Source organism: Miscanthus floridulus, chromosome 10 (genome assembly GCF_019320115.1).
Source record: "Miscanthus floridulus cultivar M001 chromosome 10, ASM1932011v1, whole genome shotgun sequence".
In the NCBI taxonomy this organism is placed as follows: Eukaryota; Viridiplantae; Streptophyta; class Magnoliopsida; order Poales; family Poaceae; genus Miscanthus; species Miscanthus floridulus.
The window spans coordinates 72,870,812-72,898,048 of NC_089589.1; the positions used below are offsets into that span (position 1 = coordinate 72,870,812).

A 27,237-nucleotide genomic window follows, 5' to 3' on the forward strand; every position below is an offset into this window, starting at 1 on the left:
AGTAGATTTAGTGTTAACATATGTTTCAGTTGTTCCAGACGGACGACTAGGTGGCCGAGCAGCCGGATGAGCAGACTGGCCAGGCGGGCGAGTAGACAACGATCGGGTGAGCATACAGCCAGACGGGCTAGCAGGCAGGGAGGCGCAGCAGGCGCGGGCATCATCCGAACGTCGAGACGCTAGCTACGTCTTTTTTTTACCATAACTTTTTTAATATGCATGAATCGAAAGGGATTGCTATGTTTTGCGAGGTTCTAAGGGAAAGATAAGCATGGGTCGTCGTTATCTTGTTGGACTTGGGAGAGAGAGAGAACAGTCTGTCATAGGGAGAAGCACGGCGAGAGCGTGCTCGTGGATACCCCTCTCCGTCAACTGGAGTGCGTGATCGATCGAGTTGCCGTTTCCATTCCAAAACCCCCCAATCCGATCTTCTACTTCCGATCGAGGAGGAAGAAGGCCGACGCCGGCGCCGGTGCGGACTGATGGCGATGGGAGCGGCGGTTCGCGCGGCGGCCGCGGACGCCGTGGTGACGTTCCTGTGGGTGCTGTGCGCCTCCGCGCTCGGCGCCTCCACGGCGGCCGTCACGTCGTACCTGGGGGTGCAGGAGGGCGCCGGCGGCCACTACTCGCTCCTCGTCACCGCGTCCCTCCTCTCGGTGCTCCTCTTCACCTTCGACCTCCTCTGCGGCGCGCTCGGCGGCGCCAGCTTCAACCCCACCGACTTCGCCGCCTCCTATGCCGCCGGGCTCGACAGCCCCTCCCTCTTCTCCGTCGCGCTCCGATTCCCGGCGCAGGTGCGGTAGCGATCGACCTTTTTGCTCCTTATCTTATCTCCCGCCTGATTTTAGTGGAATCAAGCCTAATTATGAGCATCTTTGTTATTGCTAGGCCGCCGGCGCTGTGGGCGGCGCCCTAGCGATCTCGGAGCTGATGCCGGCGCAGTACAAGCACACGCTCGCGGGCCCCTCGCTCAAGGTGGATCCCCACACCGGCGCCCTTGCGGAAGGGGTGCTCACCTTCGTCATCACCCTGGCCGTGCTCTGGGTCATCGTCAAGGGCCCCCGCAACGCCATCCTCAAGACCTTGTTGCTCTCGGTCTCCATTGTCTCCCTCATCCTGGCAGGCGCAGAGTACACCGGACCGTCCATGAACCCAGCTAATGTCAGTATCTTGCCTTTCCTTTCATTTTGTTCTCTTTGTGTTTGTTTGCTTCAATTCAATGTCCATGGGTAGTTTCCGTCACCATCTACTTCTTACTAGTTATTCTATTACCAAGAACATTACATTATGGCATTGGTGCAGGCCATGAGAAAACCAAATTAAATGCTCTTCGTGTGTGATATTGCATCCTGGACCCCTACAGCTTCAGAAGTACCATTCCTAAAATCTAACCTCGAATAACTATAATGGGCTTAGCAATAAAAGAACATACATACTGATGGGAATGTCATGGCCAAAACTCAGCTTCAGGTTGCAATGTTTCCATCTACTATAGCAATCATCAGAGAAGTCACTAGTTAAGAAAAACATACTGCCAGAAATATTGGTATGTATTTGGCAGTTCAAAGCATTTCTTTTTATTTTTTTACCACTACCTGTCAATTGTTGTAATCTTTTATTTGGAGAAATACTTTTCTTATGTTTGTGATGCTAAAGTTGCTTATTCATTATTTTTCACTTTGATTTGTCCATCTGTGTTTGAGCAGTCAAAGAGTACTGCTTACAAAACAGTGTCTTGAGTCCTTTCTTTTTGTTTTTCTCTTTTTCAAAGGAACATCACCTTGTTATGTACAAGTACAATGCAAGGTGCTTAGACACAAGTGCTTAAGGAGAGAGAATGTTGTCATATCACTAAGCATCGGTATATAAGATATTTCCTACATTGCAAACATGTGCTTAGATAGGCTCAATGACCTTGTTAGCATTAAGCATTGGTGCTAACTTAAGCATCTTATCCACCTTCTAAGCATTAGGTGCTAATCATATGCTGAAGAAAGTTCTACGCTAAGCACCTCCATTTTACATGCTCTTACCAAGGTGGTGACAACAAAAATAAATTCTTGTTCATATATTATGCTTTTTTAGGAAAGGTTAATGTAGACTGCATTTTAGTATAAGTTTAGCACTTTATATATGGGCATGGCTTATTTTTGTTTTTCTAGAACAGGGTCTAGCTAGATGAACACTAAGTTTGTTAGAAAAATATTTTCAGAATTTTATAATTTACTGTTAGATTGGTGTAAAGTTAGAAAAATAATGGTCAAAGTTATATCACATTATCACTAAGATCATGAACTGATCTGCACATAATTTTCAGTTTTTGAAGCTGAATGTTTTTAAAAGTCTATTGGTAGAGTATTTTAAAATTTTGTCTAAATCTAATCCAAAATGTATTTTTGCTGGAAGGGGTACAACTTTGAAACTGGAGGATGTACCCTACCCATCAAATGCTTTTTAATTTACAATAATCCAATCACTATCGATGAGTAGGTGTATTTTGGCCATTAAGTCTTACTTTCTTTGGGCCTATAGGGTTCGCCAAGTCTATCCAATTCGCAGCCTACTTTGGTAATTTGGTCAACAACTCAAGCCTTGCTGTGAACTGAATTGACTCTAGTGCAAGAACTAAAATACTCAAGAAAGCAGCTGCAGCTGTATGATTTGAAGTTTTTAGCTCTAGTTAGTAGTTATTATACCCATCCATTCATAATTTTGGTTTCTATATGCATTATTCCACACATTTATGACAGGGCGACTAAATGTAATTTGTTGAAATGAAGCCTAAAAAGTCATCGGTCAACAACATAGGTAGAGGTTATTTCTATTGGTGGCATTATCAAAGCATATTTCATAGTTGCCTCCATGTTAAGCAATGTCAGTTTTTTTTATCAGGGATCAGTATGCTTCACATAGTATTTCTAAATCCTCAATCTGTTGTTAACTTATTTTAAGTTATTTCTCCTTTTGAGCAGCCCGGAGGTATCCTGTTTGTATCCATTTTCATCTATGCACTTTGTAGGAAAACAAGCATTAGTCATATCTTGGTTTCCATTTTACTTTAGTAATTTGTTTTTTGGTCAACTATCATGAATAGGCATTTGGCTGGGCATATGTTAACAATTGGCACAACACATGGGAGCAGCTGTATGTGTACTGGATATGCCCCTTTATTGGGGCCATGCTTGCTGGATGGACCTTTAGGGCGGTGTTCCTACCACCGGCACCTAAGCCTAAGACCAAGAAAGCATAACAAAATTCAAGCTTGTATTCATATACAGTCATCACTCGGTTGTGGATGCTGGTTTTGAAGAAATCAGCAAGCAGAGGAAGGTCAAATAAGCTCCTGTGTTGTATTTGATTTCCTCAACTTCCCACAAATTGGGTGTTGTCCTCTGTTACTTATTTCTCATCAATAATTTATGTCACTACACCACAGCCCCAGAATAGCGACCTACCATCGGTCGGTATAGGTCGATATAGCAACGCTCCGTTGGTCAGTATAGATCTATACCGACACTTGCAGCCGCTGAAAGTGGCGTCGGTATAGCCTACGCCGACCGACAAGTTTTTAGCGACCGACGGTCTGACGCCTTAGAGGCTACATATACCGACACATAGTTTGAAGCTATAAATACTTTTAGCAACTAACAGTCCAACGCGAATCATTCACATAGACATTATATATGTTGCTAATCAGCGGTACATAATAACCTAAAAATAATCTATTATCAATGCACACACATTCATTACAAGATATATTAACCATAACTGATTCATTCATATATGAGTAGCCCAATGTAAGGTCGGTCAGATTCAAGATCATAAGTACAAAATAGATTAGAAGCTCGCAAACATGAAGTTTGTGCATGAGCAAGCCATCAACATCCCTACATCTACCCCATGTGACCAAAAGTCATACATCCACCACTTGTAACCAAAAGCTTAGCTCACTAACATCTAAAGCTCACTTGCTCAAATTTCACTAATAGTGAGCTCACAGTCTTATCTCTAATAGGTTCAAAACAAAACACAGCTTCGATGACCCCTTTTAACTTGTCGGCACCATCAGGTACGCTGCCTGGCCTTGCAGGATGGCTGAAATGCAATATGAATATCCAATTAGCGACAATTTTTACCAAAGTTGGAGAAAGACAGCCAATAAGATAAACTTCAAGAGGTTCTCTAAAATTAATAGCCAAATTTCATAAAAAGGAAAGTTCAATGTCGCAAACCATTGTAAATGAAATAAATAAGTAAACTGATAGTACCTAACTCAAAGCAATATACAGATTTAGTATATGGGCTGGCACTGGAGGTTAACATATAAGATGATGAATTAAACATAGCCTATACATGCTGATATAACTAATAAAATAACCATAAACGTGTAAATACTAAATATGCAGTGCCAAAAACATACACGTTTATGAGAGCACCATAACTAGCAGTTTCATAGGATGTATACCCTCGTTTTTTTCAAACAGTGCAGCTGTACAGGAGGAACAATCATATGAACACACAAGCAACAGTATGTGTACCAAAGATCCTGCCTTGTACTAGAGGAAGAATCATATGATTCATATGAACACACGCAGAGAGCAGCAGCACGCAACAGTACCAAACACGCAGGCAGCAGCAGATCAAACACATAGGTAGCAGCAGATCAAACACTAATAGAACCACAATACTGAACTTTACCTCGGCTTGCAATAAACAGATTGTCCATGTTTCTTTCCCCTTCTCCACACCTGAAAAATGAATAAAAATATCCTTCAAACAGTGCAGAAAAATATCCTTCAAACTTTGATATGTGTCAGGTGCAGAGCCAGGAATAATGCTCATATACGCAGAATAATTAGTAGTTAATGATGTGACATGTAACAGAACATGCTATAACTTGAAGTGGCTAGGCTCCATATATTGACAGGGAAACATGCATGGAAGGCTATGTTTGATTTAGCTGGAGGTTTTTTATGTGAGTATGATCTAGAAGCTATTTTATCTCTGAGCAAACTTGTCAATCACTCATGCATAAAAAAATCTGGTGCTGCAATAGTCGATGGAAGCGGGTTAATTATGTTAAACAAAATTAGAGGATATGGTTATCTACAACACATACATGGATAAAATTTCAAATACAGGTACTGGATTGAGCAGCCACCCCTAAACTGTTATTTATTTGGAGGTTGTCAAGATGGAAATCCATAACTTAAAGAGATGAAAGCAGTTCATGAAAATCTGAAAATTGTCATAATTCATATACAAATGTGAATTAGGGCATTGTGTGGTTTAAATCATCTAACATGTGGATTTTACTAAAAATATTTGTTTCAATTACTTGAGCCAAATATATCATAATAAGTTACCATTTTGTATTGCTAGTTGGCCATTTTGTAAAGCAATTACAAATGAGAACAACAAACATCAGACCAAAGCTCAGGATGTTTCTGCAGCTGTATCAAATTACATATATTTTGTATTGCTAGTTGGCCAGACTTTCTAAGTAAAACAACAGAGAAAGCAATGGCATGAACTTCAGTATGTGCTTATATAAAAAAATCCTGCTATACAAGATCATTGCATAGGCTCTAAAAAATCATACTCCATTCTAATTGTGTTATCCAATATGAGATTGAGGACGCATCGGCCGTCCCTGCCAAAACAACTGAGAGCTCGGAACCAGCCAAACTGTGTTATCCATTATGAGATTGAGGACAGCAAGCTGAACTTGTACAGACGAAGAGTGATTGTAGTGTATCAACATCACAAATAGCTGTTTGATGAATGTAAAAAATGCAAGGGCCCACATTGAGCTAATATAAAATCATAGGGCAACACATGCTGCCCTACATTTCAGATCAAGATCTATATAATTTAATTTCCTCCTTCTATAAACAAACACAAGATTGACGATTTACATAATAAGGAAACTATCGATCAAGATCTATACACACTCAACTAAACTATCGATCAAGGCCTCCAAGGACTAACCGGGTTAATGTGCAAATTATGAGAGTAGCAACCTTTGACTCCACTCCCAGTCCCATTGAACTAACTGGTGCATGAACACATTTTAGAACACCCAATCCATCATATCTGCAACAGCAGAGACAGCGGGAAGGAACTCACGTTCTTGTCACACCCGGGTAGGAGATGTTGGCGTCGTAGTGCTGCGCGCCCATGACGGTCTCGATGCTGTCGGCGATGAGGTCGTGGGACTGGAGGCTGTAGCACATTCCGCGGGTGCCCATGGTTTACAAACCTGTGAACCATTTGTGAGCTGACTGGAGAGCATGTACTATCAGTGTAAGAAGACCAACTGATTCTGAGGAAAACAGGCAGCAACCTCTTTGATCACCTGTGTTGTAATCAAGTTGGCTGCCCCACGGTAAGCAAGAAGCATGAAAAAGGAAAGGATATTTTGTTCTACACTGCAATAGAAGTGACGGCGTCTATGGCTTTGTTTGGTGCATGTAAAGTTTCAGTAGCCTAGACTCATATAGTGTGTATTTTTCGGTAATCAATTGGGCATTATGGATTGTAGATTTAGGTTATATGGAGTTCTTGTTAGAAACAAAGCTTGACATCATCTAGTATTGAACTTCTGTAGCCCTACCAGTCTGTACTCAGTTCAACACAGGTTAAAGACTTGAAGGTAACCATAAACTTAGCAGAAATTCAGAACTTTCGAAGTTGTGGATTCGTGAAGAGCTACAATTCTCTAGCCGATTTTTTCGTCAATTTGACGATGAGAAAAAGCAACACAAAAGTGTGGCCTCTGTAAACTTGTTTAATCACCGTGAAAATAGAAAAAATTGAGATAAAACGAGCAGGGCATCTCTCACCATGGGGGTCGAGGAGGAAGACCTGGCGCGTGCATCCGTCTGCCTGCATCTTTTCGAACACCTCGATGCTGCGTGCCTTAAGCCCGGTCACGAACCCATCGTAGCCAGTGAGGGAGAAAGCGAGGTGGTGACGCCAGGGCAGCTGAGACGGTGGCGCGCCCGCCGCAAATCGGGGGGAGAGAGAGAAACAGTAAGGGAGAGGCAGAGAGATACCAGCCTCCTGTTGAAGTGCGCCTGCACAGCCTGCTGCGGCACGTCGGCGAAATAGTGCCTCACACAACTCATCGTCGTCACGCGACGCGTCGCTGCCTTCCTTCCTGGGAGAGGTTCCGGCCTTGTGGGGAATGACGGCAGCGAGAGCAGCTGCCGCGGCCTCGACCCTGGGTTGGGCGCCCGCGCCGCCGCGAGGAGCTCGGTGCTCGGAGCCGTACCCGCGATACAAAGCGACGTGCCTCGCGTGGGGGTTGTGCTGCTTAAGGGAAGGGGGAAGGGGACGGGGAAGGAGGAACTGGAGGGCGGCACACTTGGTTGGACGAGCGGGGAGGAGATAGGTGGCGCACTTTGATTCTGAGAGGGGGAAGGGGAAGGGGACGGGGAAAAGGGCGGTGGGCGGGGCAGATGGGAAAATTTTGGGAGATGAGCGAGGTAACGAAAGACTAGGGTTTAGATACGATGGGCTCGTGGGCCTTGAAATTTTACTGCGAACGGCCTTAAATTTTCACGTGTTTCTTCTGCACGATGCAGAGCCACGTTCTACAGCGACGGATGGTCTGCCTCCTTTACTATTCTATTCCGACCCACCATTTGACGTTACAGGTAAAAACTTATGTCGACCAATGGTTTATTGGAATAAGTATATATACCGACTCTTAGTTTGTGGGAGAGTTATACCGACCAACAGTTTAACGGTGATAATGAACTTATAACGACACACATGTGACGCTATATTAATGTTGTGGTGTAGTGTCTGTACTTATAATTTTGGGCCAGTCAGGATGTATTTTAGTCCTTTTATTTATTTATTTCTTTATGACTATGGCAAAATCATCGATCTCAACTGAAGCTCGAGTACATACTATCTAGGGTAGAAGGATCAACAGCATTTTATATTTTTACTACACCAGGAACTTTTATAAGGTTGAAAGCCATTTTAAGATTCATCCAGATGTTTTCTAAGATAAACTTACTCACCTATGTTGACTCTCAAGGGCAAGCTTTCTCTATCTCTACGGTTTGGGTGCTATAGCATCTAGTGCTTAAATTATGTATAGTAACCCTAAATAAGAAATCAGCCTACTTTTACTAAAGCTAGCAATTTGAATGTTTCTTTTCCTACATATTTGAGATTTTTTGATAAATGTTCGGTGGTGCATTTAAACTCTTTCAACATGTTTCACTCGTACAAGACTATGGGCATGTTCGGTTGCTACGGAATGACCTCCTAGATTAATTCCCGGCCCGGAATGCTTTGTTAATTTGAATAACCATCATCAGCAGGAACGGTTCTAGCTCGTTCCGGAACAACCGAACAAGCCCTACTAGGGATGTTCAGGTAAAAACATTAACGAGCTGTCCACACAAACATACTGTAGATGGTAGCTTTTTGGGAGGCCTCCAGCCAAACACGCCCATAATCCAGGATACGTTGCTTACACAATCATTGTGAGGTCCTTTCTACTAAAACGCAATGTGGTACTTCGTTGTGAGGCCCTTTCTACTAAAACGCAATTGTTTGACCAAACATTTTAGCATGGATTTGATTTTCTAATATGCTAAAATATTACTACGGCCCAAAACTTTATCAGCCCAATACACTCCCTTGAATAGAACAAATCCATTAGGGTTCCTCGCCCAACCTATAAATGCCACTCCGCCTCCACCACCTCCCTCGTCTGCCGCCGTATCACCCCCGGCTTAGGTTTAGCTCTCCTCTCCGCCGCCTCCAGCTGCGGGGAGCTCGCCAAAATGGTCGCCCACAGGGTAAGCTTCTTTCGGCGGCGCCGCCTTCTCCGCCTGCTCTCGATCCACCGCTTTGTTCCTCTTACCGCGGCTGCTGATCTGGGCCGCTTTTGTGTAATTTGTTTCTTCGACCCTGCAGTTCCATCAGTACCAGGTGGTGGGTCGCGCGCTGCCAACCCCCACTGATGAGCACCCCAAGATCTACCGCATGAAGCTCTGGGCTACCAACGAGGTCCGCTCCAAATCCAAGTTCTGGTCAGTGCCTTGTAGTCTAGTTGACGATGATACCGTGCTTATTTTGTTGCTTTGGTGTCTGTTTCGTGACAATGGCTTATGGCTTGGGTCTTGTGCGCGCGTAGGTACTTTTTGAGGAAGCTCAAGAAGGTTAAGAAGAGCAACGGTCAGATTCTCGCCATCAACGAGGTACGACCACTCCATATCTCTTAATGCTAATGATGGTGTTTTTGCTGAATTTGTGTGGATCATGTGGGTTTAGTATTTCGAACATTTAGGCAGATAGGTGTTGTAAGTGTGTTGCTTTTGCTGATTTTATTTATGTCGTGGAGTTGATGCCCTGGCTCACTAGTCACTACATTCCATCATTGTTAATTGGTTATTAAATGCAATAGATGAATGGTTTATGTTGCACAGTTTATTTAGAGGTGAGTAGCACAGGCAGACCTGTTTCAGTTGAGATCTGAGATTGCAGTGATGAACCTTGTCATCTGGGTTCTCAAATGTTGGATTGTGGGGATTTGGTTTGCCCTTGGATTACTTCAGCAGAGAGTGGGTGCTATTCTACTTGAGTGTCCGACAATGTACATTAGATGCACATCTACTGAAGGATCATTTCTTAAGAAATCGTCTACTACTTCTATTTGCATTGAGTTGTAACTTTTGTCTGTGTATTTCTTTTCAAGCAGCGTAAAAGTGAATATATCTTGGTGCACAAAGTACCTTTGATTACAACTTCAAGTATACCCCTTTATACTGCACAATCATATTATTTAAAATATTTTTAGTTGAAGGTTGATTAGTCAAAGTCAAATTAACAAGTAAATGCAAACGGGGTAATGCATGTTTACAATTTTCAGCATTAGAGTGCTTATGTCTTGAAGAGATTCCAACTAGCTGATGCATGACAATAGCTTGTTGGAGCTATGCCATTGTCCAATGTTAGACTTGCCACATAGTAGTCCTGTTCAATCATATTATGACCCACCTTACTTGCTATTTGTATGAACCCTTTTAATCAGACTATGTAATGAGATGTGGTAGTTTGGCATTATGACACTCTGATCAAGTATTTGGCTGTTGACTGATGCTTAAACTTTTTTGTGATTTTGTAAGTTGTCGAGTGGGTTTCCTGGTGGCATTTTGACTAGTGGATGTAGCTGTACCAGAACTAATGAGGATGGGTTTGCAATCCTTAAGTTAATTGTCTTCCAAGAGCCAATGGGGAAATTGGATTATTTAGGGATGTAGAAAATTGGTTTCTGTTCATCATTGGTCATCGAAGCACTTGTTCTCTGTAATTTAAATGTAGCGTTTGTTTTCTTTGTCATGTCTGCTTCTAAACATGCTTGTTCTTTCACAGATCTTTGAGCGTAACCCTACCACAATAAAGAACTATGGCATCTGGTTACGTTACCAGAGCAGGACAGGTTACCACAACATGTACAAGGAGTACCGTGATACCACCCTGAATGGTGCTGTGGAGCAGATGTACAATGAGATGGCTTCCCGTCACCGTGTGAGGTCACCCTGCATCCAGATCATCAAGACAGCAACAGTCGACTTCAAGCTCTGCAAGAGGGACAACACCAAGCAGTTCCACAATTCGAAGATCAAGTTTCCTTTGGTTTACCGCAAAGTCAGGCCACCAACCAGGAAGCTGAAGACCACCTTCAAGGCTTCCAGGCCCAACTTGTTCATGTGATCCAACTCACCCTGACACCCTCCCTAATCTATGAGCCTGACAGTCTGGAGGGTTGCTAGTTCAGGTTAATCGAATCTACATTCAACCTATTGTTTCTAAATTCTATAGTTGTAGGTCCATGCAGTGGCCTTTATTAGCTTGATGAATATCCCCATCCTTTACCATCTGCTGCCTTATAAATTATAATAGCCAGTTCAGATCTCATCTGCTTCAAACTTTACTCAAATGTCTAAATTGGTGTTTGCTTAAGGCAGTCTTCCCTGTGTCAAGTCAGTTGCAACATGATCTGGTCAACGTTGTTTTTACTCTTTACCCCTCCTTGTCATTTGCTAATCTTGCCGATTGCTTGTTTAATTGAATATATTTGCAATGCTATTAAAGTAGTAAAATTTGCTAGTTTGGTGTTGATGTTGTGACGTTTTGTGTTTCTAAAAAATGATCTCATTACTTAGGAGGGCAACTTTGCCAAGGTTACCAACTACAAATTTGGTTTCCTTTTTTTCCCTGTTGCCAATATCACTGTTGCTACTGGATGTTTGAACTTTCCAATTCATGAGCTATTTTATTTGGTTTCATGGATGAGTGTCCATGCCAACATTGTTTAGTAAAAGAACATTTCACCAGTGAAGTTGTATGAAACTTGCAGTGCTATGAATTCTCATGTATTCTTCTATTCTGTATCATAATCTGTTTCTTTTTGTGTGACATTGTGTAATCAATTTGTTTTTCCATTAGTGACATGATTGTGAGTTTTTTGCCTTGTATTTTGAATCCAAGTGTGTTAATATTTAGTCCTTCTGAGCATGTATGCTAGTTCGGTTTCTGATTACCATTGTAAATATTTTTCGGGCAACTTTGCCAAAGTTACCAATATTTACCTGGTTTCCTTTTTTCCCCTGTTGCCTATATCATCCATTGCTTGTTTGCCGTACTCAATTCACCTTCATGGTTTTATTGTAGGCATTCTGGCAAACATCAACTAGTTCGATATTTTGAATCCAAGTGTGTTAATATTTAGGCCTTCTGACCATGTGTACTGAATTTGGTTTCTGATTACCATTGTACATTTTTTCGGGCAACTTTGCCAAGGTTACCAATATTTACTTTGGTTTCCTTTTTTTCCCTGTTGCCTATATCATCCATTGCTTGATTGCCGTGCACAATTCACATTCATGGTTTTATTGTAGGCATTCTCGCAAACATCAACTAGTTCAACTATTTCCACCGGTTGTTTTCCCCCTGGGATCTGTAGTAGAGGTTTTCATGTGCTTAGCTTAAGTTCTTTTCCCTGAATTCACAAGATCAGGATCAACTCGTTATTGCATCTTTCTCAGTAATGATGCTTTTCCTCCCTGGTTGTTTATCGATTGTGGTACACTGGATTTAGATTGCATGGCTCGGAATAAATGTGATAAAAGTGATGGTCATTGTTGGAATTGAATTTCCCGAAGCTACACTGGATTTAGATTGCATGGCTCGGAATAAATGTGATGTGACCATTGTTGGAATTGAATTTCTTGGTCTCCAGAAGCTATTTGAAACTTGTTATTTGTTATTATTTGTGTTATGTTTGTATTGTTTTAGTGTTATATGGCTCGGAATGAATGTATGTATTATTTTAGTGTTATGTTTTTGGCTGTATTCTTGAGGCTGAATTATTTGTAAAGCGGTAAAGCCCCAGCTCAAGCGCAAAATGTTACAAAGAGCTGCCGTAAGTTTTTCGGCCGCATGCTCAATGAGATTTCCCAATTGCATGTATTTGCGCGATTGCAGTTTGTTCGCCATCTGATTTGCAGTCTCGTCTTCGACGAAAAACTGTTAGCTCGTAGACTCGTCTCATATTAGACGAAAGACTTAGCTCGTGGACTCGGTACCTGGCGTCCGATTTTTTTAAATGAGCTGACTCTCAGTTTAGTTTTTTTTGAGAAAGCTGACTCGCCGTTTGACGACACTAATTGTCCATGCTTGCCAGCCTAACAAGCCAGGGAAGTATGGTGCGAGTGGCCCAAGCGCCCTAGCGCATAAGCCCAACCCAACGGCCACTAGCTCATGCTCAAGAGGCATTTAATAGAATTTAATTAAAAAAATCTGTAGTTGACAAACACAGCATCAGAATTAAATCTAAGTGTACCTTTGCATTGCTTACGGTAAATCCTTAAAATAATACCTCGTATGTACATAATATATTTTGTTAACGAATATTTTTCTTGTGGAGATAAAAAAAATTGTTTTTTTATTAAGCAATCGAATTTTCTAGAATCAAGAAATAATCTAGATTTACAAGAATATAATGTTCTAAATTTTGGACAATAGTATTTTAGAATTAGGAGAATAAATTAAGGCTTAAAATAATCTATCTATTCCATACTATAAAAGAGCAAAACATTTGAAAATAGCTTACCTCTGATTAGGATTCGTTGATTGATCTAATGGCCACGGCACACGGTTCTCTCCCTCCCTCTCTGGTTTCTATCCCTCATGAATCTTCTGTTTTCATGCCACCTTACCCATTGATCATGCATGTGGGATTGCTTCCTTCTCCCGCGAACACCGATGCCGCAAGCGTGGCTCCCGCGTCAAACCCTAACGCGCCCAAGATCCCTAGAGTTGGCCTTAGTGCACTTTGGGAAGTGTCTCGACCTGCACCGTCGAATCCTCGCTCTCTTCTGTAAGAATGACCTCTCGATGAGGCGGTGCTTATCACGCACCACTCCATCCAGCGTTGGGGTATGCGGTGGTGCCCATTTTGCCGCAGTGCACGACACATCTAGCGATAGGGAACGTCGACGCTCTTGCGCCGGTGCAGGAGGACAACTGCTCTTCTTTGCGCTAGCGTCACGGGTTCGGAAGCGAAGGACCTTGTGCCGCTCCTGCTGTCAGTGTCCGTAGAGGAGAAGGTGGAGCGCGCGTGGACGCCCGAGAGATGGCTGGGATCCTTGTTGCTGGTGGTCGTGATGGTGGACAACTCAGAGCCCCCTTCCACATGCTGTGTTGCCGCTATGGTGCCGATGTGACATACATGCCCACGCTCCCGCACATCTTCTCCGAGAATGAGAAGTACAAGTCCATGGAGTTCACCACGTGCAAGGTGCAATTGGTTCATGGGAGCTTCTGATCCGCTACCATAATAACTGGGGTGTGATTTTAAGTTAAGGTGGATGATATTGTGGTATGCCTTATGCTTAATCGACCATTGCAAGACTAGTAGAATAATGGGAGCTTTGCTGTAGATGTGGGTATGGTTATGTAGTTTTGCGGTTTGACTTCAATACACTTCCAGATTTAAGTTGTGGGCAGGCAGAATTTACTAAATTACGCCTGATTGAACCAAAGGTTGCTTGAACATTAGGGTTGTTTGTTACATCATAGCCATATGTGTTGACACGTGCCGGTTCATCATGCACAAAATAATTCATTACAAACGGAAATATTTTGATGAAACCTTTGAGTAAACGCAACCAGAATACAAAGGCCTTCATGACTTTGCTAGGCTAGGTTTGACTAGAGATGATTATTAGTGAACTAGTGCAAGGCGCGCCCTCGCGGCGTTGGTGGGCACAGGAAAGATTTTGAAGACAGAAAAAACATGTTGGTAATAATAGGAGCAATAAGAGAGGTAGATATACATCCAGGACATGTATATTACATTTTGTACTGTAGATTTTTTGTACTGGTAGTTGTGTGTCTACAAACGTTACAATAAATAAGTTGACATAAAAAAATAAGGAAAAAAAATCATGAAATCTTCAAATATCTTCTTCATAGAACTGGTGTCCATCAGCTTAGTTTATGGTAATCACCAGACTGCAATAGAAAGATCGAGAGAATATGACTGTTAGACACAGGAAATATATGTTTAGTTCATAGACTGGAAATATTGGATAAAAGCTGTAGCCAAGTATACACAGACAAAGGTTTGGTTCATGGTGTGGAGATTAGGTAGTGATACCCAAATATATACATAGATATCATTTGATGCAGAACTGATTTAAGAAGTGTTCAAATAGAGAGGGATAGCAAGGCGAAATGTAACTTTTTTATCACCCTATGCAAGGGAACAAGATGCATGAGTAGAGGCAGTGCAGAGCACGCCTTGCACAATGAGCATTCTGGAACCCAAGTGGTACCGTCCAAACCTTTTGGATTTTGGGTGTCACAGCAACCGAAACAACAGTTAGAATTTCTTATAGGTATCCATGAACACTAATCCCTGAAACATTCTTCTAAGGAGAAAATGCTAACATCTTGCCCTTTATTAGTCTGTTCTACTCCAGGCATTGATTAAAACCAGGAACATAATTTGATAAGTAAAATGTGAAATGCTATTGTCATGAATAATAAATAGAAACATCTATATGTCGATGTCCTTTAGCTATATTTAATTTGGTGCTCACTAGGTAGCAGCTTACAATAGAGATATGCAGAACAAAAGGTTAATTTCGGCCCTCATGTATAATCTAATGACTAACACAGAAAGCGACAAGGTCTTTGCTTCCAAGAAAGAATAATTCAGACTGGCAATCTTAAGAACACAGTAAACACTGAAATCAACGTTCGTAGGCAAAGAATTAAAACAAGCACGCGCAGGCAATACACAACCTTAAATCGACCGGCTCATTTTTTTTATTCTGGAGGCAAGCTAAGAAATAGAGCTTATGCTGAAACATTGGTAAGAGTCATAGTAATCTTAGCTTATACCTGTATTAATCAGTTTGAAAAAAGAACAGTAATTGAATCTGGAGGTAGCCATTAGGAGTGGGAAAACCGGAAATGAACAGGCATTTTTTATTTGCAATGAACTAATAAGTGTAAGTAGAGACTATTATATATAAGTCAATGATACACACACTGATCAAACAACTAATCAGCTTCATAACTTATTAGTGCAGAAGCATTAGTTTTTACCATTGTTTTTTAAAAGAAGCAAGCTTCACTGCAACATTATTATATATAAAAGAAGTGTTTGGAGGGATGGAGCACGACTATTCTGAGGGAGCATCGTACCTTTCATGGAGCAGGACTGCAAGAGATATTAGATTGAGTAGGACAACCGCTGGACATGGAAAAATGAATGAGTAAAGATGATTCATCTTGCGTCACGAGATAAGAGAATATACAATCAAGTAAAGGATAAAAGAAATCATCCAACTGGTCTCCAAGTTGATGGCATAGGAAAGTCTGAAAAAAACTGCAGAAGCAAGCAGAGGAGTCACCCAAAAAAAAATAGAGCAAACTAAAGTTAGCCCAGCCCCTCTCCTTTCTCCAATAGCCCAAGGACTAAACTGTGATAGTAGTTATGTGAAGTTAAAGATTGCGCTGCCTTTGTGCCAATGGAAGCATAAGCAGCAGCAACAAAATGAACGCTAGAGACAGTAGTGACACTAACGCTGCAACAGGGCATGATGAGCAACTGTGGTAGAGTGGCCATGGAAATTGACCTGTGAATGCACCTGTGCGATGCAGTCAAGGGAGTAGACGACACAACTGATCATCACCTTGTCTAGAACCAGCTTGCCTCTGAGGGTTTCTTCGTATGCACACCGCTGCAGGCCACAGATATCCATTATCTTAAGCATTATAGAACCGCAGTCTATACTTATCCATACAAAATCATCACATTGTTAGTACCAGTTTTTTTCCCAGATGCATAATTCATCTGGCAATGTATTACAATTTAAAGCAAATAATATGTAGCTAAATTCAAATGACAGCTGATTTAATTCTCATAGGAAAAAAAAAGAGTCAATCAGATGTGAAAATTCTTAGAAAATAATCTTGCAGGATTAACTGTTTAAGAGAAGATTCATATAGTGATCATAATATTTGGACAAATTATACTAATTTATCAGATGAAGCAACCATCTTAAAAATGTAGCATAGATTATATTTTATAATCCAAGTATGACATTAAGCAATGGGCTACACTTCTCACCATTACCAAATAAGTAACACAAGGGCAGACCACTGAACAGCATCAATGCTTAGTTGTCATATATAGATTAATAAGATGTATACCCAATCAAAATGAGAATAGCGTGTATCGACATTAATGGTCACATCCATAATCAAGTTTTTTCTCTGGTACTGAAAAGCCACAGATCTCAGTGAAGAACAACACAGGCATAAAAAAATCAATCATCATCAAGAGGAAACAACAACAGCCCTAGAATTTAATACCCACACTGATCAATTGAACTGCAGTAAAATGTTCAAAGAAAGGAAAGAACTTGAATACATCGCACTGTGGCAGGAGGTAGCCTGTAATATTATCTAGTCGTTTCGACGAGCTAAAAAGTTCAATCTCTGAACTGACAAAAATACATGTGAGGTTTTTAAAAGTCCAGTTGCCGGTTTGTGATGAAACCTATCTAAAACCTCTACACCTGCAGCCATTTGATTTGAACATGCCGAAACACATATCGAAAGAACATTTGAAAATGTACCACAGGCTACCTTTCAGGTCAGAGACAGATTGAGGTTGCTGATTTCAGATAAGTTGAGCAGCATCAGAGCTTTTAGGTCCCTTGTTCTCTTCACGCTACCCTGTGGTCCAACATTTAGCGCAGGATCTCGAACAAATTAGAAATTGAGAAATGAAGCCAGTACGCCCCAGTACATGGATCGAAATCCTTTTAGAAATTACAAATTAATTGAAGGTAGAAGGTAATGAGAATGAGAAAACTCACACAGCAGTAGTCTTGGCCGATGTTCTGTTGAGCATAGTTTGGTCCCTTCCTCCGGTCATTCCTCCATCACTGCAGGTATAGTTTCAATTTGAGCACTGTAAGGCACGCATAAACAAAAGGTTTATCTGAGCTTGAACCGGTCCAGTTCAATAAAGAGGAAGGAAATTCCTCTTGTTATTAGCCCCCAGCTTGCAAAATCAGAACAAAAGCAAAAAAAAAGAAGGTAATATTAGCTAAACACATATGGAGTAAAAAATCACCGAACTGACTAAGCATTTACTTGGTCTCTGTTTTTCTTCTAACCACCCTGGGTGGTGTATTGGATTTTTAAACGGAGGCAAGCCAGTGCTGTATTCCAACTAAGAAGGGTAGCAGCATGCAACGGGCTAATCTCTGATTGCAGCCTCATTTGGATCTTTAAAATAATTAAATAACAACATCTCGCTAGTTCGATTCTTCTTTATTCCTAAAGACAGTTCGGACTCTTTGAGTTTGAGACTGTACCTATTTGCCTGCTGGGGATGCCGGGATGCTGCCCGTTGCCGAGCGCTCTGTTCCTCGCAAAAGTCATCATAGTGCTGATGGCCGCACTGACTGCTGCTGTCCTCGCAAGACGATTCAGCTCGAATCCCCAAAAATCGAATGGAGTCCACTAGTGTAGATAGAGATAAAACTGACATGACATTTAAAATATAGCATCATTCTTTGTGGAAATTCATTGGTTTCAGTTAAACAGGAATGTACTGGAAGGAGCACATGGACATATGCACTAACCAATCACTGTCGTAAATCACACAAGGAAAAAAATGGCATATAAAAGGCACCGGCCTTGCTGCTCTTTCAATGAATGGACACAATCAATTCCAAGGAGATGACAAATCAATGCACAGCAATAAATCAAGATTGTACATGTAACCATTGTTGCTAACCTAGAGGTATTGGTTTGAACAAACCAACAGACTTTAATTGAGGTTATAGAAAAATAAATATTGAAGGCAATAAAAGCAGCAAAAGCTTTAGAATCTGCAGTTCTTAATTGCCATAGAAATTATTGTGAGGATCTGTTGCTAAAAAAACGCGAGGGAGAGAGGATCTGGGGGAGGAGCCATGGGACGAAGGAGGAGAAGAAGAGGGTGAGTCACCGTCAAATCCAGTCGCCGAGCTTCGCCGCCACTGCCGCCGCCGCATAGGCACCTAGGGTTTCGTCGAGCAAAGGAGCGTAAGCTCCCCAGCGGGAGGAGGCATTGAGGAGGCTGCACGGAGGATGGGGGAGAGGGAGGGGGCCGCCGAGCCCCACCCGCGTCGGCGTACCGCCCGCAGGGGCGCCGTCGCCTGGCACCCGCCGCCGCATCAGGAGGGAAGGGGGGGAGAGAGAGGAAGAGGAGGGAGAAACAGAGGTGAGAGGCAGGCGAGGGAGGGCGGAGGAGGAGGAGGGCAGCCGCCGCCGCCGCGCCCCGGTCGCGGCCGTCGCCCCTGCTTCGCGTCGGGACGGAGAGAGAGACCGATGGAAGGAGAAGCTGGAGCCGTAGTATATATCTGTTTCTTTCGGCTGAAAAGCGGAAGAAGCAGAGTAAAAGCCGGAGAAGGTGAAGAGAGCGACGTGGATAGGGCTTCTACGCGACGAGCTGTCGCAATTTGTAAAGTTAAATTTCAAGACTTATATGCAACATATGAGTTCAAGCTTTCGGTGTTATGTATATATGATCCATGACTATGGTCTATGTGTCGGGGTTATGATATCCGGATATCTCAAGACACTGATTAGTTGTTTAGGTGGCTTACGGTACACCAGCTAGTTGTCGATACAAAATTTTCGTCCCGTGCCGAGGACACACGCAGCAAGTCGGAAGGGTCCGCTCGATGGAGTAGATCCGCCTAGCTTCAGCGCAGGGGTGGTCGATCCTGCGCAATCCTCCCGAGGCGTGCCAGTCAATTTGACCCTGCAATTGACAAAGAGAGAAAGTTCATCAGTAATTAAGGGCGGAACTTGCCGGTGTTGCCAGACAGTTCCGAATGTACGGCTGTGAGAGCCGATATGAGAGGAAATCAGCTAAATAGCCGATTCTAGTATGTTCATGAGAATAAGTCAGTTAGAGTTCATGGGGTCGTATGAAGAGAATCAGTTATCATTCAGGATAAACATTATTTAAACAAATATTAATCAATGGCAATAAGATATCAATGATGATCGGTCCATACTGAGCCAATGATTACGAGTAACCGAACTCCTTCTTATAAAGAAACAATTCAACATCACTTAATCGTTTAATAAAGATAAATCTAATAAACATGTTAGATCTCATCTATCACGATGACTAGTGGGGCATGAGGCAGAATCATGCAGGCCGTAGAAACAACAATAGACTCGACGACCCTAACTCATTACTAATATCAGTGGGGCATGAGGCAGAATCATGCAGGCCGTAATACAATAACAAGATCATGGGGCTAACACATCTTTCAACTTATCCCTACTTCAACGATCTCGTGATGTGAACTGTTCATGAAAGCATTCGATATCGGCTAAACAGCCGATTCAGGCATAGCGCACAGCTAAGGTCATGCCTTCTCAGGAACGGGTCTATCAACCAACGATCCCCACTCCACGGTGCCAGCAGTGGGGTGAGAGGCAGAATCCCATAGGCCGTGATGACGGGCCATGAAACGCTTCTCGCTAACCTATAGATCTACTCAAGATCGAGCATGCATTAACCGCACGCTATGCATAATTAAGATTGACGCAAAACAGCCGATAAAAACATAACTCATCGCTTAAGATGCAGATTAGATCGGTTCTAGATTAGCAAACGATGAGTTAAACAAGATATAAGGCCGATCCAGATCAATCTCAATTGGGCAGAGTGATATTACGGTAATTAGATAAACAATGAAAGCAATAAGCAATATCGGTAACTTAATGAATCTATCAAAGACTGCCACTCTAAGATAGAGCCGATAACTTAACCTTGATCCAATTCAAGCAGTGGGGTGTGAGGCAGAATCACACAGGCCATACTTGAATTAGACAAGAATCGATAACTAGCTTATACCAGAGCCGCAGTGGGGGTCGACCGGATCGATGCAGCCATACGAACAGAGGTATAAACCATGACGGTACTTACAACAAGCAGTGGAGATCGATCGGATCGATGCAGCCGTACTTGCCGAAGAACTCGCCGAGATCTCCTCTACTCCTACTCCTAAGGGGTGGCCGGAGCCAAAAAAAGTAATTGACTTATATTTGATTGATTGGTTGTCCTCTACAATAGCCGGGGTTTGGTATTTATACCCGGAGCCTAAAACGAACCCTACTCGAGTACGACTTAATACAATCTTTGGCATAATGAAAACATTCCTAATTTAAGATAACTTGGACTCTAATCTTTCCCTTTTGTAGAGTCCAACACGTTTTTGTCCTGGCGTCGAGCGTAGCCTCCGTCGTTATCTGCTGGCCCTGTCCGAAGAAAGCCGATTCCTAGATTTTGCATCTGAATCAGTTGTTTCTGATCCGCCTGATCCCTTGATGATACGATCCTGGGAGCTTCTGGGTCCTTGCGACTCTCCTTCCAAATTTTGGTGTAAACACTAGTATAAGCCCAAACGATCGAGGCCCAACTAAGCTATGTGGACCTAGGCCAAACACTAAGGCAAGGGCTGGCCACGACCCCTTTCCTCTGCCTTCACCGCTCATCGCGCAGCTCCTCGTGACCTCTCCTCTCCCGACCCCTGAGGGAACGTGGAGAGATTGAGCCCCGCCAAGCACGCCTGCTCTGACAAGAGCAGGCACGCCGCACTGACCACGTAAGGACAGAGGCAACAACAGTTCCCTCAGCCCGGTCAGACGCCATTCTTGCGCCACGCAACGTAGACAAGACAACACTGTCAAGCGGTAATGGCAAGTACGGTAACCCACCGTCCAAATACAGCCCGACGATATGGGTGTACGACCGCACCCACTAGGGGACGGGGTTCACGATGGCGGACTTGACTTTAAGGCCATCCAAGCTAATGAAGGCCACGATCTCGGAGCTCGGGATCATGGCCACCAGCTCTGCAAGCAACAAGACGACCAACGACCTGGGGGCGACTGCCAACTCTCGTACTACAACGCTCCTGGGAGATCAGGAGGCGATGACGAAGACCACAGCGAGACCACATCGCACAGGACGGCTGACGAATCACCATCATGCCAATAGTGCCGCCACAACCGGCACAGTGGCACCACGCCGTCCCATGCCGCGACGTGGGCATAAGACCATGATGACTACCACGTCCGAACGTGCGCTACACTAAGTCAAGATGGCGTTTCTTGCAAGCCAAGTTAGCTAAGTTCCCTCCCTCAGGCTCACGACCCCTCGGTCAGGAGAACCTCCTTCTTTGTACATGACCTAGCCTCGAACTCTATATAAGGGCAGCCAGGGCACCCTTCCAAGGCATCGGACTCTCGAAACTCTCATCCGGGTAGTCCATCTCCTAACTCTAGCTCCACTCTCCTACCTCTTCCACTATTCTTGCACCCCCCATTGTAATAACTTCAGAGCATTCAAGCGAGGAACACACACTCGATCATCTCTGAGACTGGACGTAGGGCTCCGGCCTGAAGCAGTATAACTCCTCGTGTCTTTTGGATGCTACCATCATCTTCCTGGAGCAGCGTGACATTCGTATAAATTCACTAGTCGGTCTATAAAACACCGACACTATGGTACATGGAATATGCATTGGTATTTGTGGATACATGAAATTGTGATTTCTTGTGATTTTATATTTCAAACTGCTGTTAAAATTGTTTGAGATATCTACTTGAATTTGAATAAGACCAGATTTAATACTAATATGGTGGGAATATTTGAATTTTTAAAATTATTTTTACAGGCGGTTTATGTTAAACAACCGTCTTTGAAAATCAATTAACAAAGATGGATATATTAAACAAACCTCATATGTAAATTAAACTGGCGGTTTGTGTAAGCATACCACTAGAGAAATAGATTTGCACTGGTGACAGCCTTAAGACAATCGCCAATGTATTATTTACATTTTACAGTGGTAGTTCTCAAATTTAAGCCAGTGGAACGTCACCATTCTCATTGTGGCCTTTCACACTGTCGGTTTAGAAAACCACCAAGAAAATCGAAAAAGTACCACCGCTAGTAAAACCGTTTTCTGTACTATAATGATATTGATTCATACACCCATGTCTCCATGCAGCGTTGGATGGAACATAGATTGCTAAAAAGCATGACTATAATAATAAGAGGTACAACCAAAACCACGGTATCACTCAACATGCATGACAAAAAATTAGGGTTGAAGATGGAAATGCATGATTAGATTCCTTGGTTCGTGACAATAGTTCCAATGTTTGAACTATTCAAGTGTCGAGCACAACCCAGAGGGGTGACCCAAAGGCATAAAACTATGAATAAGGAAAAATCATATGGAGTGATTGGTAACCCTAGTCCATCACATTTTGATAAAAACATGCATATTATGTATACGTCAGGTTAGTGGCTAGAATTTAACAATGGAATATTATAGTATTTTTAATATCGGGACAACTAGCGCTTGGCCGTCTGGCCCTACGACCCGTCCAATACTTGCCACAGGAGCCGTCCGATCTCAGCTACAGAACCACGGAATAGTGTAACAGGAGAAGCGCCCACCCACCTACGTAAAGGAACCATGGAATAGAAGGAGCGCCCGCCCATGCCACTCACGGGGGCCCATTGAAAGGTCCTAATGGCTAGAGGGGGTGAATAGCCTATTCAAAATTTCTACAACAACACTAAGACAAGTGATTAGTAAATAAGATGGCGAAGCGAATTTTGCACTAGCACTACACTTGTGTTGCAAGCCACCTACCCAATTCTAATCTCTATGATCTCTAGTATGTCACACAAGGGCTATGTCGCTAATTTACACCTAGGTGATTAAGCTAGCTAGAGAACAACAACTAAAGAGCTACACTAGCTACAACTATAACAAGCACTACACATGGTAAATACACAAAGTAATGCAAGAGAGTGGTAGAAGTGATATACCATTGTGGCAAGTGATCAATCAATGAATACTAAAGAATACCAAGAAGACAATGATGACACAATTAATTTTTCCTTCGAGGTTCACTTGCTTGCCGGCAAGCTAGTCCCCGTTGTGGCAATTCACTCACTTGGAGGTTCACGCGCTAATAGGCATCACACGTCTAACCCGCAACCAGGTGCCGCACAACCAACACAAGATGAGGATCCACAAGCCACACGCAATCCACTAGAATTGCCTTTGGCGCTCCATCGAGGAAGGCACAAGAACCCCTCACAATCACAATGATCGGAGCCGGAGAAAATCACCTTCCTTCGCTCAACGATGCACCAATCACCGGGCCGTCTAGGTGTCGGCAAACACCAAGAGTAACAAGATCCCCACCAGCCCAAATCGCCCAACTAGTGCCACAAGATGCTAGAACACTAAGCAATGCACTAGAGGCTCTCCAATCTCACTCAAGATGATGAAATCAAGTGTGCAAGTGAGTGGAGTGGTGTGCTCAGCTCTCAAAGGGTGTATGCAGTTGTTAGAAGTGCCAAGAGAGTGGCCAAGGCCGGCCACCATCTCTATTTATAAGCCCACAAGCAAATAGAGCCGTTACCCCTTTGAGTCAGCATCTGCGGGGGCACCGGACACGGCGGTGCGGTCATCGTACATGGGGTGGCGGTGCCCCTCCAACGGTCATCCAACGGCTAGTTCGGGCATCGGACAGGTGACGGTGGCACCGGACAGGGGGCGGCGGTGCCACCCCGGCCCAGCTGCCCGTTTTCCCTCCTCTCAGGAAAAATAGGGTGGTGCCCTCTGCTGGTTCCCCTGCTCTCTGTTGAAAAGAGGCGGTGCCACCGAACAGGGTGACGGTGACCCCAGTGGTGCACCGTCGTGCCTGGGGTGGTGCACATCGTCACTGACGATGCCAGCCCCTCACTTCACTGCTCTCGGTCGAGACCAGGAGGGCACCGCCCTAGGGGTGGTGGTGCCACCGGACAAGGAGTGGCGGTGGCCCCCTTAGGGCAACACCCAACTTGCCCCTCTTGGCCTCCAGCCGGTCACCGTCCTAGGGGGTGGCGGTGCATCGGACAGGGGGTGATGGTGCCCCCTGAGGCAGCACCTCATCCCCTTCTTCGCCTCCTTTGCTACCTTTGCAAATGTGCTAACACTCCAAGTGTTTCACCATCACGTGCAAGTGTGTTAGCATTTTTCACAATCATTTTTCAAAGGTTAATCACTTTCTCACCGATTGTGCACTAGGCCTAAAATGCATATGCATGTTTTCCAACACCTAGTGGCACTAGATGATCGAGTTGTCCGATAAGAGCTCCCCTCTTAATACTACGACCATCTATCCTAAATGTGATCACACTCTCTATAGTGTCTCGATCAACGAAAACAAAAAGGCCCTATTGATATCACCTTTGCCTTGAGCCATTTTTGTTTTTCTCTTTCTTCTTTTCCATGTCCCGGAGCTTGATCATCATCACATGTGTACACACAATCACCATGATCTTCATTTCATGTGGCCATTTTCATCCATGAGTGCCACCTAGCTCCTTCACTTAGGTTGGACCAACCTATCTCAATTCCACACTTAGAGCATAGGGTTAGTCCAAATAGGTTTCATCAATTAACCAAAACCGAACTAGGGCTTTCAAACTCCCCCTTTTTGGTAATTGATGACAACCTCTACAAAGATATAAAATAAATTCAAATTTGAATCCATGTTGCTTGGCCAAGTATTTTTACCATGTGTAAAGGATTTGGACAAGTTTCATGAACCCCCATTGGTAGCATTAGCTTCCCCTACATATGTGCTAAGAGTTTGGATTGAAAGCTTGCACATATGCATAGATTTGAGTTGTGGGAGAGTAATGTCTACCAAATGATGCTAAGATATAAGAGATAGACCTTTGAAGCGTGATACCAATCGGAGTGCACCAAATATACCATCCTTAGCACCATTGTTGGTTAGATACCACTTGCAAAGACAAGAACTAGATACCTCGTGAGATCAACATTATATGCAAGGTTCTAGTACCACTTGTGAAAACAAAGCAAGTCATATCTAACTACCACCTATGCTTGCTAGTTTTTCATTTCATCAATCAAACCTATAACTAGCATACACCACACAAGCATGTATATTGAATTTTAAAATTTTGCCATGCAAGCATACATATGTCATGCACATTCAAATGCAACATACAGGTTTATGAGCTTGCTCCCCCTACTTGTGTGCTCAAATTTTAATTGATCCCCTTACTTTCATATTTCTCCCTCTATGTCATCTTTTCACTATCTTTGTGAATTACTTCTCCCCCTTTGTCATCAATGACCACAAAGGTTCAATTTTAGATAGGTCAAGATTATCAATGTCAATCAATGGGGTGAGAATCATTTTTCCAAATTTGGTCTAATCTAGAACACTTTCTAAAATTATTTAACTCGGTTTGATCCAAGGACAAGCTTCTTCACACCTCATTTTAAGGGTTATCTTGTACCATGTTGAGTTAAACACTTATAGCTCATTTTCTAGATCAAACACTAGGTTCACAAGCCCACAAACATATCATATGCTACCACTAGATCAAGTCAAGCATAGAAGCAATAGTGGTACCATACAAGCATCAAATTCATTTGTTTTTCATGAATAAGTCTATTGAATGTGAGGAATGACTAGATGCACTAAACATGTCCTTAGCAAAGGATGTATGCCATGCCAATCAACTTTTACCTCTGCTGCTCGAAGGAGAGGCATGTCATATAAGTGGGGGGTGCATCAACACATATTTAAGAAATCCAATATGTTCAACTCATTCCTTAGCTTGCACAACCTCTTCTCATCAAGTGTCTTGGTGAATATATCAGCAAGTTGATCTTTCGGTGCCCACACTATCAATGTAAATGTCCCCTTTGTGTTGATGATCTCTTATGTAATGGTGGCATATATCAATGTGCTTTGTTCTTGCATGTTGAACCGGATTGTTGGTTAGCTTGATTGCACTCTCATTGTCACATAGCAATGGCACTTTCTTGAACTTGATTCCAAAGTCAATCAAGGTGGCCTTCATCTAAAGAATTTGTGCACAACGACTACCGAAGGATATGTATTCGGCTTCGGCAGTTGATAGTGCAACACTATTTTGCTTCTTTGATGACCATGAAACAAGTGATCTTCCCAACAATTAACATGTGCCTGAGGTGCTCTTCCTTTCAACCTTGCCTCCCGCATAGTAGGAGTCCGAATATCCAACAAGTTCAAACTTTGCTCCTTTGATATACCACAAACCAACATTTTGTGTATGCTTCAAGTACCTCAATATTTTCTTTGTTGCTTTCAAATGACTTTATCTTGGTGAGGCTTGAAATCTTGCACACATGCACACACTAAACATGACATTCGGCCTTGATGCGGTCACATAAAGTAGGCTTCCAATCATAGACTGATATAACTTTTGATCCAGCATGTTGCCACTTGCATCACTATCCAAATTGCCATTTGTTCCCATTGGTGTGCTAATGGCTTTGCTTTTATTCATGCCAAACTTTTTGAGCATGTCTTTGATGTACTTGACTTGACTCACAAATGTACCATTCTTCAATTGCTTGATTTGAAGTCCAAGGAGGTAACTTAACTCTCCAATCATGGACATCTCAAACTCATTAGCCATCATCTTTCCAAACTCTTCACAAAAGTCTTGATTGGTTGATCTAAATATCATTTCATCAACATAGATTTGCAACACAAACAAGTCCTTTCCAATCTTCT

The 27,237-nt window shown here is 42.9% G+C and overlaps 2 protein-coding genes and 1 long non-coding RNA gene across 3 annotated transcripts; 2 read left to right on the forward strand and 1 right to left on the reverse strand.

Moving 5' to 3' along the window:
- The first annotated feature begins 281 nt into the window (after window positions 1–281).
- Window positions 282–3,428, forward strand: LOC136484870 (aquaporin SIP1-1). Its single transcript, XM_066481837.1, has 3 exons — window positions 282–794; window positions 889–1,161; window positions 3,095–3,428. Exons 1-3 carry the CDS (start codon window positions 483–485, stop codon window positions 3,248–3,250), a joined length of 741 nt encoding a protein of 246 aa, XP_066337934.1. The 5' UTR covers window positions 282–482; the 3' UTR covers window positions 3,251–3,428.
- A 368-nt stretch (window positions 3,429–3,796) lies between these two features.
- Window positions 3,797–7,393, reverse strand: LOC136484871 (uncharacterized). Its single transcript, XR_010766237.1, has 4 exons — window positions 6,846–7,393; window positions 6,130–6,262; window positions 4,699–4,748; window positions 3,797–4,095 (listed from the first exon to the last, which is right to left on the reverse strand). It is a non-coding gene; the product is annotated as an uncharacterized lncRNA (long non-coding RNA).
- Window positions 7,394–8,683: 1,290 nt separating this feature from the next.
- Window positions 8,684–10,996, forward strand: LOC136484872 (large ribosomal subunit protein eL20-like). The gene is made up of 4 exons (XM_066481838.1): window positions 8,684–8,825; window positions 8,944–9,059; window positions 9,164–9,227; window positions 10,402–10,996. The coding sequence occupies exons 1-4, from the start codon at window positions 8,811–8,813 to the stop codon at window positions 10,741–10,743; spliced, it is 537 nt and encodes a 178-aa protein (XP_066337935.1). The 5' UTR covers window positions 8,684–8,810; the 3' UTR covers window positions 10,744–10,996.
- Window positions 10,997–27,237: the final 16,241 nt, after the last annotated feature.

Bases quoted from the DNA above. Each gene is read 5' to 3' on its own strand.
- LOC136484870 (XM_066481837.1), top strand. From the start codon at position 483: ATGGCGATGGGAGCGGCGGTTCGCGCGGCGGCCGCGGACGCCGTGGTG. The intron at 795-888 runs GTGCGGTAGCGA...TGTTATTGCTAG, and splicing joins CGCTCCGATTCCCGGCGCAG to GCCGCCGGCGCTGTGGGCGG. The intron at 1,162-3,094 runs GTCAGTATCTTG...TATCATGAATAG, and splicing joins CGTCCATGAACCCAGCTAAT to GCATTTGGCTGGGCATATGT.
- LOC136484872 (XM_066481838.1), top strand. The intron at 9,060-9,163 runs GTCAGTGCCTTG...GTGCGCGCGTAG, and splicing joins CGCTCCAAATCCAAGTTCTG to GTACTTTTTGAGGAAGCTCA. The intron at 9,228-10,401 runs GTACGACCACTC...GTTCTTTCACAG, and splicing joins AGATTCTCGCCATCAACGAG to ATCTTTGAGCGTAACCCTAC.